A 14,458-nucleotide genomic window follows, 5' to 3' on the forward strand; every position below is an offset into this window, starting at 1 on the left:
AGGAGATAGAAACTTCTTAATAAAAAGGAAAGAAAAAGGAAGCAAACCCCTGCATCAGGTTTCTACTCCGGATGGTCTGTGAGCTCCAGGGAAAGTAAGCAGCTTCAGGACATTTTTCTAAAATGCTCTTTGCAAGTGCAAGTGCTTCAAAATTGTTTAGTTTTATGCACAGACTTCTTTTCCCATAAAGCCTTCAAAAGGAGACTTACTTCTCAAGGGTGAATTGCGTTTAATCAGATTATTTAAGCCTTGTTTCAGGCCCCCTGCACTTTGTGGGAGAATGGAGGCGAACAGCCTGGGCGCCCGGAAACGTTTTTGCAACAAATGAGCAAATGAATGAAACCCAGTCAGAAAGCTGGAGACCAGGAAGAACTCGGGGACTTTTTATGTGCATTGTGAGCGCAGGGAACTGCAAACTTAAGATCCAGTTAGCCTGGGCTTCAGAGACTCAGTCTCTCTTAATTAATCTCCAGCACCTATAACAGGTGAGGTTCTGACTGAGTGTCCAGAGGCTGGTATCAACTAACTAGTTCCATAAGAGATATGCCCCCCCACCCCCCACCCCCCACCCCTGCTCAAGAGGATTTCACACTGCTCCTGTTCGCATAGCAGTGTCCTGGGCCCTTTAAAAGCCGAACTGTGGGGTATTTGTTGCTCTCCGCCTGCAAAGGGTCTCTCCTAGGTCTGATCCCTATGCCAGTGGCAAAACATTTCCTTATCTAAGGATGAGCTTTTGTAATAAAAGGAGCAATAAACTCAGAGGAACAGAAAGAAGAAATATACAAGTAGAAAAGTTGCAAGCATTTTTTAGGCAGATTGGGGCGCGGGTTGTTTGAACTGTGGCAGTGCTATGGGGCCCAGACTGGGAGCTTTGCAGATCAGGACCGGTTTTCCAGGGCTGGCAGCTGCCTCGCAAAAAGTTTCCTGTGGAACACTCTCCAGCAGGGGCGGGGGCAGCAGTGGACTTGGGAGGGAGCAGGAGGGCGGGGGAGGCCTTGAGGGGCTGGCTCACAAACCGTTATAGTTTGTCAGCACCTCCCTCCTGCAGTACACCCCCCCCCCCCCAGCCCGTCTCCCTGCCAAGAGCTGGCTGCCCACCTGGCGACCTGACGCTGCACCAATCCCCTTCGAGCTGCTTGAGGAGGGGGGGGGGGAGCCTCCTTGCACCGCCCCCCTCCCCACCCTGAAAGAGGCTCACTCAGCCGGGGCAGACACTGCTCTGTCGCCAGAGGAGCACTCCTGTAGTTTCTTGGTCTTACAGATAGAAGCTCAGGCTCTTCTCTCACCTTAGCCAAACTTGCTTTCCCGCCTCTTAAACTCACGCTTCTTTCCACTCCTTAGCTCTTTTCCCTCCACTTTCCCCTCTTTTATCTCCCACACCACAAATCCCCTATTCCTTTCCCCCACTCTTTCTCTTCTCCCCCCGCCCTTCAACTCCTTGACTGCTTCCTCTTCAAACACCTAGAGTGTTTCTTAAATCCCTCAGTCGCCCACTCCTGTTCTACTGGAAGCCATGCCGGGACCTGGGGGTTGGAGGGACAAGGAGGTCACAGATCTGGGCCACTTGCCGGTGAGTAGAAGAGACCCATCGCCCCCCAAATTGCTCTTTTCTTTGGGTTCTGAACATCCGGGAGGGCACGACGTGCAAAACCTAGGCTAGGCTATAATTTTGACAGGACCACTGGTGCAGGAGGGGACCCAGAGAGCAGGTTTGGGGAAAAGGCTCCCCCCTGGACACTGGAGCCTCCCCAAACTCAAGGAAAAGCAAAGAGACCAGGGATTATGGGTGAGGGAGAATTGGTGGAGGTTATGCGGACTCTAAACAGTGGACGTTTTCTAAACGTGGCCCTTGCTATCTAGCAGCGTCCCTGTACCTGTGCAAGCTGCACTCCAGGAGAGGCCAAAGAGGGCAATTTAGTGTGGCTTCCCGAAAGCACTCCTTTCTGTCACCCAGATGCCTTATCCAGGTTTCCTTCTTGTTTTGTCAGCGAAGATGCTCACTCTCAGAATGACCTTTACTTGTAGATGATAGGGGGCTAAAAAATTAAAGCATTGGAGTTTCACTTTTCTTGCTTTCGAAAAGCACTTTCTAAAATCTTCTTACTCTGCCAGGGCACTGTTCCCAACTCAGTATTGTGAGAGCAAAGAACTGGAGGCCTCTTGAAGAAGTGAATTCTGCGTGCTTCATTTTAAAAACAAACCTATTGCCCTCACTAGCTAACCAGATTTTCTCATGGTTTTTGTTTGTGGTTCTCCTTTTTTCCGAATGCTCAGCATTCTTCCAAAGTTGTAATTGATTGGTGAGCTATTATCGCCATCGTTATTACTAGACTTATTATTTTAGCAGCAACATTTATTTCATTGGCATCTGGTTTCTGTCAGATACTGGATCCCACCCAAATTCGTTTTTTAAGTTCTCTTTATCGAGTGGCATTTCACCCGCACCCTCTCTTGAATGCAAAGGGCCCCTGGATTCTGAAAGGGAATAAGCTTGCATGTGTTGGAATGATCCCCAGGCAACTGTAGTTCAGGCCTGCTTGCTTTGATAAAAGCTAAATATTAACCTTGAGGTTATAGGATTATTCAAGGATGCAGTGCCTCAATTTTATTCATATTTGGCATTTAAAAATTGTCTCCTTAATGGTGGCAGACGCTTGTCTCCCTCAAAAATAGGATACTCCCCCAAACATCAGCTCTATAATTTTACACTATAAAGGTGTGGAGCAGGAGGTGATGCACATGAATAACATTTTAGTAAATTGTTATTAGCCTTTAAATAATTACTAGCATTGTGGTTATTGGTGCAGCTTTATAAGATAAAGTCACAGAATTTTAAAAGATTAAATCTTTTTGTCCATCCTGCATGTACCCAGTGCATGCATAAATATGGAGGTTTCAATTGGTAGTTTCCTTTCTGAACAGAACTTTCATATTCTGACTAGATTTGCTCTCCCCAAAAAGGGGTTAAACAAACAAATGAAATATCACTTTCTTCCAACATTTTCTATGTTTGGTGGGAGAAAGAGAAAAAAAGCAAACTAGCTCCTTGGAAATATGTAAAACTACACATGGGTCAACTGAAATAATATCATTCTAAAATTGACTAAAGAGTGAAATAGGAAGGTCCTCATAGAAATAATAGAGCAAAGAATCCAAATTCAAGGAAAATGAAGAAAAAAACATATCACCACAAAAAAATGGGAGGGGGGTTGCCGGAACCGATTTGGCTCAGTGGATAGAGCGTCGGTCTGCGAACTGAAAGGTCCCAGGTTCAATTCCGGTCGGGGACATGTACATTGGTTGCAGGCACATCCCCGGAAGGGGGTGTGCAGGAGGCAGCTGGTCGATCAACGTTTCTAGCTCACTATCCCTCTCCCTTCCTTTCTGTGGAAAGTCAATAAAATATATATTTTTTTAAATGGGAGGAGGGAATGGCTCAGACTAGCTGACCAGTTCATGGCCCCAGGATATAAGAACTGGGTGAGAGTGGAAGAGATAAGGAGAAAGGCTGTAATCTTTACATTGCAGTCCAGTGAAATATTAGTTTTCTGAGGGTTAATGGTGGTGTAAAGGGAAAAAAGATAAGGTTGGTTTTTTAAGTAGGAGAAGGTTAAGACACAAAACCAAGCATTGATGCTTGGCCTTATTTTATAGACTTCACAAAAGCCTCATAAATTTCTTAACTTCTGACAATTTCTAAATTGTTATTATACAGGAGTAATTTTATAACTCATTGTGAAGGTCTCTATAATATGAACAAGTTATGCATAATTACGCCCTATCCTCAGACATCCAGCTCTAAACCCTAAGAAATCCAGCAGAAAAGTAGCACCTCTTTTACAATTTCTTGTACGTCAAATTTTTAAAGATGTGAAAAGTTCACTGTTAATTTGGTCACTGGGGCATTGTTTTTTAGTGATTCAGGATTTCTTTTCATTAGACTTATTTCCTGAGTCTCTGAAGAAGGAATAAAAGAAAATGAAAAGATCAAGCAACATCAAATTTAGCTCCTTGGAAATTTTCATTTTGATGAAAAATAAAGATGATAAAGTGAGAGGGAAAAAAAAAAAGACTGTATGTGATGGAAACCCTTTCAACAATTATCCTCAGTAGGATATATATGAAGGTTAGAAAGTTGACACCTGTCAATATCAACTATACCAATTTGGCAACTACCATGTAATGGGGGGTGATTCAGACCTTAGAGTTTCACATTGATAAAACAATTATTGCAGAGTATATAATAATTAAATATAAGTCTAGAATAAGATTTATATGTTATGTCCTTTGTTGGGTTGGCCAACTAAATAACAAGAGGACACGAAACCTTGAGAGAGGTCAAGCTTCTAAGCAAATTGGGATTTAAAAAAAGTGGTGGGAGGTTTTTGGTATTTTTTTTTATTATATAGATATTATTGCTAAACCGAAAATAGTAAGCAAGTGTGAAATCTGGGGAAGCAGAAGAGGGGTGAGGGAATTGTATAACTTTTTTGCATGATACCCTAAAGTTATAGGGTATACCTAAAGAGACATACAAAGCCAACATAATAAGCAGTAAAATGACAAGTCAACGGTATTTTGTCTGTTATTTGTTGGGTACTGTAATTTTTTCTGATTGATTATTGAATAAATATCTCCAATAGATGACAAAACAAAAAAGTACAGAGATTTGTGGTTTGTGGTTTCTTTTTTAAAAAAATTTCAACACCATGTATATAGAAATTTATATCTAATCTATATCTATCCATATACATATATACATACATACATATATTTGTGTGTGTGTGCATGTATTTTTTCCACCTTGCTTGCCAGCAATACTTGAAGTTGTATCTATCTATCTATCTATCTATTATCTTTTTTTCTTAGAATGCATATGTCACTCAATCTTTGGGACTGGAAACTATTTCTTCATCTCCAAATCTGGCATGTCTTCACATTATAATAGTCGCCTTTGCCTTATGTGCCCAGTATGGTAATGACATTCCTCACGGTTGTGGCCTTGGTATTTGACACTGCCATGTGTAGTCCTAATCTATATTGGGGTCAGGGTTAGACAGGCCTGGAGGACAGTGGTGGCAGAGGTGATCTGAAATAGCACATGATCCAAGAACTGTATTTAAATTACATTAGGTTTATATTTAAATATAAATCTCAGCTCTCTCAGTCTTCCACAACCCAGAACAAATCTGTTTTCCACACTGAGTCATGAGAAACTTCCCACTTATCAAGTCCCTTCGCCTCCTGTTTTGAGGCAGTTTTACTTTCTTGTCCACAAGTATTGAAACATTCAGGATATCCTTCATTACATATTCTAGAGCATCACCCCAGCAGGTACTGTATTTCAATCTATTTTCTCAGTCTTCTTTTCCAGTTTCTAGAACAGTTTATTTTATCTTAATGTACTAGAATAGTGCACAAGAATCATCTGGGGATCTTAAAACTCATCCTCAGATATTCCAATTTCATAATTCCATGGTAGTGACAAGGAATCTGTGCATTTAAATAAAATGTCCTACATGATTCTCATGTAGTGAGAGTTTATGTAGTCCACAGTTTGAGAAACACTAGTCTAGAAGAAGAGATTATTTTTCTGTTTTCAACTTGAATTGTGAAGCCTATTTCTCCACCTATCTATGAAACTCGCTCTGGCACTTCCAGTGTTATATCTGCTATTTTCAGGTTCTCTTTTTGTAAAGACTTTTCACAAAATTGCTGTTTCATATTTAAAACAAAAGAAGGTAAGCCTCAGCTATTCATCTATTCATTCTAGGTACTGTGTAATCTCTTTCCTTCTTCTAGCTCTCTGATTACTGGAACGTGTTCTCTTGGTCTGCTTCATTACTGCCCTAAAACAGAAATTTGTTTTACTCGTAATGAACACTTAATGGTTTCCTTTTATTCTTAATTTAATGTCTGCCTTATTTGGTTCTGTCACTCAGTTTCTGTCTCTGAGTCTCATATAACCAGCAAACACTGCCTCCTAGTGGTTCTTTTTCTTCCTGTTATTCCCACCCCTGCCCTTAATAAAAGTATCCATCAAAGTGCTGCTTCTTTCTTCTCTGCTTGAATTCAGAAAACAGAAACAAGTCTTCTAAATGCTAGGTGTCAAGGGTGCAAACAGTCCAGGACGTTTAAATGTAACAGATAAATTACATAAACAAAGTCTGAAGTATTTGCCCAACATTTTATGGTTAAAAATATTTTAGTAATTTATTTTAAGAAAAATTTTTACAAATTAAAGTTTCTTAATTACTTTTTTTTTTAACCAAACGGAACACCAAAAGCATACCAAACCACCAGTTAACTTCCAAATTGATATAGCAGTCATAGAAATAAAGATCTTTCCCCATCTGCTTTTTAATCTTGGTGTGGTAGAGCAGAGGGGAGGACCAAGTAATTGTGGAGACCCCTCTCATGTAGACCTTTTTAATTTCACAATAGTGACTTAAAAAAAAAAAAGAGCTTCATTTTAAATGCTTCCTTCCTTGGAAGCCCAGAATAAACTATTTTCTAACTATAATTAAGTGAAAATTTTGATATAAGAAAGTAATATTACCCTAGTAATTAAGACACTTCATTTTCCCCAGTTGGACAGTCATTTAATCTTAAAAATACTAGTGTGAAGAATGGGAATGAAAAATATTCTATAAAACTAGTGAAAAATACTATTAGAATAGAGTAGAACATTATGCTGAGATGCCTTTAAGAACAAGAGAAAAAAATAAAACCTTTTTTATTAAATGTGAGCATGAGGAGAATTAAGATGTTTTGGTCATTTGTGAGCAAGACAAATTTTCTATACAACATGAATATAAATAAAATAAGACTAACAAGAATTCCACAGGCATTTTATTGTCTCTATACATGTCCTTGGTGCCTTTTTTTTTTTTTTTGAGTAATTAGATGCCTGAATTCAAAATTTATGAGCAAAGTACTTATGTCATTGAGAGGTTAAAAAAAAAGGATTACTACATAAGTTTAAGATATTTTCAAAGATACAGAAATAAAATTCAGCTAAAATGTAGCCTTAACTATAACAAAGAATCGTTTTCCAATAGTAACCAGTTAAAATATTTTGACTTTTTTGACAAATGACCCAATGCTCTTTCTCCATAATTGATGATCTCTAATATAAATCCCGTATTGATATAATTCAAAGAAATATGCCAGTACATCTTCAAGTCAAACCCTAGCAACTCCTCTATTGGTTAATTGTTTTGCATAAAATTTTCAGTGAGTTATAACAAGAGTGATATGCTAAATATCAAGGCCATTATTGCAATATATATTTACTTCTCTTGAATCCTCAAAATTAGGATTTCAAGAAACTTTTGAATTTTCATGGGAGTATATTCCTTGAACGGGTCTAGTAATAATTAATGTCGTTTTTAAACATTCGTTTAAAATCTTGCTTGGTGTTGACTTGTATTGACATAACCTTCAAACACGTGGTATCTACAGAATGTGTGAAGTGCAATTAACAAGTTTTGCTTGAAAAAGTTTGTGTTTGGTTTGGTTTTTGTTGCAAAACTAGGGCTAAGAAGATGGCGGATGAAGAGCATATTCGGCACTGCATGCTTTACGAGTTCCAATTAGGAAGAAAAGCAAGTGAGGCTGCAAAAAACATCTGTAGTGCTCTTGGTCAAGATGCAGTTGGCGCCAGAAAATGCCAGCGTTGGTTTGAGAAATTTCGCAAGGGAAATTTTTCGTTAGATGACAAGAGTGGTCGAGGCTGTGTGTCCAATTTTGATCAAGAAGCTCTTCAAGCTCTTTTGGTGCAAAATCCTCAAATTACCCAACAAGAGCTTGCGACAACTTTAAATTGTTCACAAAAAACAATTTCCAATCAATTGCGTGCACTTGGCAAAGTCCAAAAGTTTGGAAAATGGGTTCCTCATGAGTTGACCGACAACAACCGTAATCAAAGAGTCACAATTTGCAGTTCGCTCCTCTCTCATCAAAACAATTTGCCATTTTTAGAGCAAATTGTTACTGGAGATGAAGAATGGGTGCTGTATGTTAATTTGAAAAGGCGGCCTCAATGGTTGGATAAAAATGAGGCTCCGCAGCCCATGCCAAAACCTGACTTGCATGCGAAAAAAGTGATGTTGTGTGTTTGGTGGAATTTTAAAGGAATTCTTCATTATGAACTTTTATTACCATCTAACCAAACCATTACAAGTGCAGTGTATAGTGCCCAATTGGAAAGGTTAGCCCAAGCTTTAAGAGAAAAAGAACCCGCGCTGATTAATCGGAAGGGCGTAATTCTTCACCACGATAACGCAGGACCGCATACTGCAAGAATCACTGCTGAAAAACCTCGCCAGTTGGAATGGGAAGTTCTCCCTCAACCTGCATATTCTCCTGATATTGCCCCTTCTGATTACCATTTGTTTCGTTCTTTGCAAAACTTTCTTCTTGGAAAAAAATTTAATAATGAAGAATGCCTCAAAAATGCATTGACCGAATTTTTTGCATCAAAATCACAAGAATTTTACAACAGAGGGATTAAAATGCTTCCTGAGCGTTGGGCACAAGTAGTAGAAAACAAAGGCAACTATATTGTTGATTAAATTTTGTTGTATTGTTTAAATAAATTCAATTTTAAAAAGTTTTTAGAAAACGACATTAATTATTACTAGACCTAATATTTGTTTAAAAAGATACAGTGCATATTGTGGCATTGATTTTGGTGATGATTTTGAGAAAGTAGGCTGCTGTTTTCTATAAAAATAGTTGTATTAATTTAGTGGAAACATGGATTTTAAAATGTTGGAATCTTAAATTTTGTCTTATAAGATTTTAGAACTAGAGCTGGAAAAGCACCCAACACAGCACCTTCATTTTATATATGTGAAAAGTAAGTCCTGAAGAAAATAAATAACTTACCCAGAGTCATATAGTTAATTAATGGCAGAGCTAGGGCTAAACCTCCAGTCTCCTGACTATCCAGTGGAATACTTGTTGACTGAAGTAATCCCAGAATTTTGTCATTTTCCTATGATAGTTTTGGTAGATTATATAAATATCACATCAGTTTAAAGGAATCTATAATTTCATATACAGTGCATATGCTCAATAGTTTTTCTATTTAGCTCACATTTGTCACAGTAATAAAAATGTTTTCAAACAAGGTTAAACAAAGTTTGTGTTTATAAAAGGTGCTTTCTATAAGGTACATGAATTTCCATTAATTTGCCAACACAGCTACCACTTTGTGTATAAACTGGCATATATTTATACCTCAAATGAGTTTTGATAAAACAGTAAAATAATCTGCTAGACCAAAAGTTTAAATAGTGATAAAAATGTTTTGTGGTGAATGAGAAAGGAATATCCATATTGTAAGGTAAGGAAACAATGTTCAAGGATGAATATGGAAGCCTTAGGAATTTACCCATAAACATTTTATGTTTTGTATTCTATGATGCCATATTTAGGCTTAAGATAAAGATTTTGTGCATGAAATAACATGCAAAGATTAGTTTAAAAGCAAACACCAACTTTGACCAGTTTTTTTTTTTAAGTGATGAACTTTTAATGCCATAATCTTGCTTTGTGATTCATATTCAGAGATTATATTCTTTCTTAACAATTACTATTATATGCATAAGCTATCTAGATTTTATATTTAGTATGTACACATCACTGCTGTAATCTATTCTGACTGTCTGATTAGTACTAAAAAATGGATATTAAAAGAGCATTTCAATTGCAAGTAAATGAACTCATTTCTATTTTAATATTCTCTCTAATTATAGTCTGACATGTACCTCAACTATACATAAATGTATGCATTTTACAGTTTAATGATAATTAAGATACAGTTACTGTTTCTTTTTTTATCAATGACTATACTTATAACAGGGAGATTGTGACATGTCTATTTATTTGTTTGTTTGTTTGTTTGTTTTTGGTGAATGATACTTTGGTTTTCCCCATTCTAAGGGTCCAAGGCAAATTTGAAATACCATTCTTGATAATTGAATGCTTGCCTATTTTTCCACAAAGATTGACAATTTTTGTTATACATGTTTTCAGGATCCAACTGGAATATTTTCACTGGATAAAACTATTGGCCTTGGTACTTATGGCAGAATCTATTTGGTAAGTGTAAACATTTTATATATTCATTCTTACTTTTCTAATAACAGCAGTAACTGCAAGGTAAAAACCTACACTTCAACTCAAATAATACAAAACACATTTCATTTTAAGATATGAATCAAACTGAGATAGCACAGTGATACCTGGGACAACTATTAAAAAAGGAATGGATTTTCAATCTAGAATGAACCAGCCAACCAAACATAAGATGTAAAAAATTATTAGCAGAGAATTGATGAAATCACCAATAGGAAAGTAAACTAATTAAAATAAGATGTACCCAAATAAAAATATCACTTGTTTTATATTATACCTCCATACCATTCTAATTATTCACATTCACATTTTCAACTGAATCTTACAAAAAGGAAAGCATCCATAACATTCAGTATCATACATTGAACATGAGTGTGCACATGTGTGTGAGTGTTTGCCAAAGAATCTAACAAGAAAAACTCTGCATTTATTTAGTAATTATTTGTTAAGCACAAAGTATGTGCCAGGCACTGTGATAATCTCTGGTACCTGTTCTTCTATGGCGTATAGTCTAGAAATGTGTGAGTGATTAAATGTGAATATGTGTGGGTGGGTGGGAGAAACATATATATGTAAGCACATAAATAAATTACTGTATAATTGCAGTTGTAATATATTTATGTAAAAAATTTACTAGTGATATGAGAGCATCCAACACAAGAACTTATTTTAGATTTAAGGGTAAGCATTAGCATTCTTGGGGAAGTGCTAGGTAAAGTGATACTAGCGGAACAAATATGAGATAACCAAACAAAAACCAGCAGGGCAATGTTAGAGATTGGGTTGGAGTTGGGGGTGCTTTAATGTCCCTATAACCCTGATCAGATGCCTTCCCCCACTCTCTAATATGAGGAATACATATTTTATCAATCTTGTGTAAGTTTCTGTACAAATGCAGTATTCATCTTTTCCCAGCCTGTCCATCAAAAATCATATCACTGCTCCTAGGCTAATCCTTACTGTAGAATGACCACAGGTCCTCCATATTAGGGCCGTATAGAGGTGTATAGGTCAAGAAGAAGGGACTTCCTTCTAGTTCAGACAAGGATGTCTTATGCTTGCCAAGTCTTATACCTTAAGGCTGCAGTTTTCCAGAAAGGGTTTCTTTTTTAAATTTATCTACCCAGGTTGGGATTGGGGGGAAGGGGGGAGGTATCTTTAAAAATTGCACAAAAGTGCTCATAGCATAGAAGTTGAGTAGTAGAAAAAAATGATTGTGGAATGATCCTAAAAGCAGAAAGAATCTTGGTGAGTATTAGGAACAGAGAGAATACCAATATTAATGACACAAGTTTTTTCCCCCCCAAATCATTGTGTCCTTTCCTATTAAAGGAACCAGTGAACTATGGACAATTATGTTACAAGGATACATATACTGTATATTATTTATGTTACCTCAATTGAATATCAGACTAAATGATTAGTTAATATTTATGTGGTATAGGTGAATTTTGCAACATGTGCATAAATACCTACACCTTATCTAAGGAAGTTCCTCTTCTTTAAGGCATAGTTATAATCTCCATATACCTATACACATTTTAATCCTGAGGTGTGTAGTGTGTGTGTGTGTGTGTGTGTGTGTGTGTGTGTGTGTGTGTGTTTTCTTATTTTTATTTGAAGGCATATAGCTCTCTGTACCACCATATCTTAAGAAAAAAAAACTTCACTAATATAAGGTAAAAATCAAAGGTAAGGCCGAAGCCAGTTTGGCTCAGTGGTAGAGCATTGGTCTGCAGACTGAAGGGTCCCAGGTTTGATTTTGGTCAAGGTCATGTATCTGAGTTGTGGGCACATCCCCAGTAGAGGGTGTGCAAGAGACAGTTGGTTGATGTTTCTCTCTCATCGACGTTTCTAGCTCTCTATATCTCTCCCTTCCTCTCTGTAAAAAAAAAAAAAAAAAAAAAAAAAAAAAAAAAAAATCAAAGGTAAGGTTTGATACCACAAAAATATGGTTTCTCATCATCAATCATCAGAACCATGATGCCATAAAAACAAGAAAAATGAAGAGGGTAAAAAGGTAAGTTATGCATGATAACTTTTTAAAATTGGGGCTTATTGTGGTATACAGCAGGTCTTCAAATAATGTTGTTTTGTTTAATGTCATTTCACTATAATATTGATGAGATGCCATAGGAAATTAACTATTGCTTATATCAATTAGCCTATTATAAAATTGGTTTCCATTACAGTACATCATTTCATAAGTGAGGACTTACTGCAGTTTGTATTCAGTAAAATTTACTACTGTAAATGTGCAATTTTATGGGTTTGCACACATTCAGTCATGTAACTACCACCAGAATGATTTTTTTCAATATACTTCTTAACCTTCAACTAATATTCTACTTGAAAGAATATCTATGTCAACTAAAGCCTTTCATATATCAATCATAATTATATTAAATTTTCTGTTTTGTACTTTGAATATCCAAGTTATCTATAAGTCTGGTTATATTGATTACTTTGTCGAGAATGGGCTTTTTCCCTTGATTATTGCATCAGATATTTTGGTCTGAATGCCAGACATTATATGTAGAACAGTATTTATGTCTTGAAATGGTCACTCTTGTTCCGTTAGATCATTAATATCAGAGGTTGAGTCAATCTATTAATATGAGTTATGTTTTGGTTATGTTGTTGCTATAGTTACCTTCAGTTCACCACCAGCTTCAAATTTCTCTCTTACCTTGTGCTTGACATGAGAGTTTGTTTGCTGAATGCCTTTTCAAAATTCCCACTCTATCCCTATGCATCTGTGCCTCAGAGATTCTCTCTCCATGTTCTCGTGCTTCCCCTAGTGGTATACTGCTATTGCTTTCATTCTAAGTGGTGTGGGGCAGGGAGGTGGACCCTGTTTTTCTGATTCAGCTTCAGTCATAGGCAGTTCCTGCACCTTTTGGTCATTGGAGTTTGGCTTTATTAGTTATTGTGACCTTCTTCTCAATGGTCTAGTCGCAGTACTAATTCCTGTCCCTCCCACAGAGTAGAGGGCTTGTGTTTTTGTTTGTTTGTTTTTTACATTTCCCCAAGCTCTAGTAGTTCTTTTTTTGCACCCCGGAAGTGGGGACAGGTTTGCTGTGCTTCCCCTATTCCTTGGAGGGAAATGAATTGGACATGATTGTATGCTTTTCTGTTGCAATGGCTTCTGCTCTCCATCAGGTCATTTCTATAAATCCAAGGAGAATAATCTACAAGTGTGTATAAATTCTTCTTGTATCTGTATCTCTCAAGGGTAGTGTACTCTCATGTCAGCCCTTACTTGGTCTTTAGCAGTTCATAAAAATTTAACTGAATTGTTTGTACCAGTTTTTGTGGTCACCGTTTTTCCCCCTATAGCTACAGTTGATCCAGTGTTCATGTCCCATCTCTCCTTCAAGATTCTTGTATTTCTTCAGATTTTAGGCTGGTTGGTTGCTTTGATACTTCTTTTTAGGTTCAGGATAATATTATGACTTTGTAGATTATTCAGGGTTTTTGTTTGGGTGAGGGTTGTACTCTTTCAAGTTTTCCACATACACAACAGGAGCCAGAAGTCCATGTCAATTCCTTATAATTAGATCTTCATGAAGCATCTACCATATGCTAGATTTTATACACATTTATAATTCCTAATAATTGTATATGTATCTATTTAGCTCCATGGATAGAGAACATTTTCTGCAATCATATCTTCAAAGGATGCACCTCTGTTTTGCAGAAGACAGATGACTACATACACTTTGTTAACATTAAATAGATTTCACTTTCTCACTCATTGTTGTGACCTCTTTTTTTCTTCTTCTTTCTTTATTCATTTATTATCTGTGTACATAATTTAACATTGCCCCCCCTCCCATGCATACCCCCATCCCTAGAGTTTTGCGTCCATTGGTTGTACTTATATGCATGTATACAAGTCCTTCGGTTGATCTATTATCTCACCCAGATCTCCTTACCCTGCTGGCTGTAATTTGACAGTCTACTTGTTGCTTTACTGTCTCTATATCTATGTTTTGGTTCATCAGTTTATAATGTTCCTTATTATCCATAAATGAGTGTGGTCATGTGGTGTTTCTCTTTCATTGACTGGCTTATTTCACTCAGCATGAGGTTCTCCAATTCCATCCAGGTTGCTGCAAATGATGAGAATTCCTTTTTTTTATGACAGCATAGTATTCCACTGTGTAGATGTAGCATCGTTTTTTGATCCAATCATCTGCTGACGGGCACCTAGGCTGTTTCCAAATTCTGGTTATTGTAGATTAGGGGTGTCGAACTCAATCAGAGAAGGGGCCAAAATCTAAAATCCAGCCTAAATCGCGGGCAGAAT

At 37.1% G+C, this 14,458-nt stretch overlaps 1 protein-coding gene across 1 annotated transcript in view; it reads left to right on the forward strand.

The window, feature by feature from the left end:
- Window positions 1-1,210: 1,210 nt before the first annotated feature.
- The window catches only part of NRK (Nik related kinase), a 149,605-nt gene continuing 136,357 nt past the window's right edge, over window positions 1,211-14,458 (forward strand). Inside the window, 2 exon segments of the mRNA XM_045570464.1 lie at window positions 1,211-1,570; window positions 10,045-10,110. Of these exon segments, the coding sequence (XP_045426420.1) occupies window positions 1,514-1,570; window positions 10,045-10,110 (123 nt within the window). The 5' untranslated portion in view covers window positions 1,211-1,513.

Source organism: Pipistrellus kuhlii, unplaced genomic scaffold, assembly GCF_014108245.1.
Source record: "Pipistrellus kuhlii isolate mPipKuh1 unplaced genomic scaffold, mPipKuh1.p scaffold_m20_p_33, whole genome shotgun sequence".
In the NCBI taxonomy this organism is placed as follows: domain Eukaryota; kingdom Metazoa; phylum Chordata; class Mammalia; order Chiroptera; family Vespertilionidae; genus Pipistrellus; species Pipistrellus kuhlii.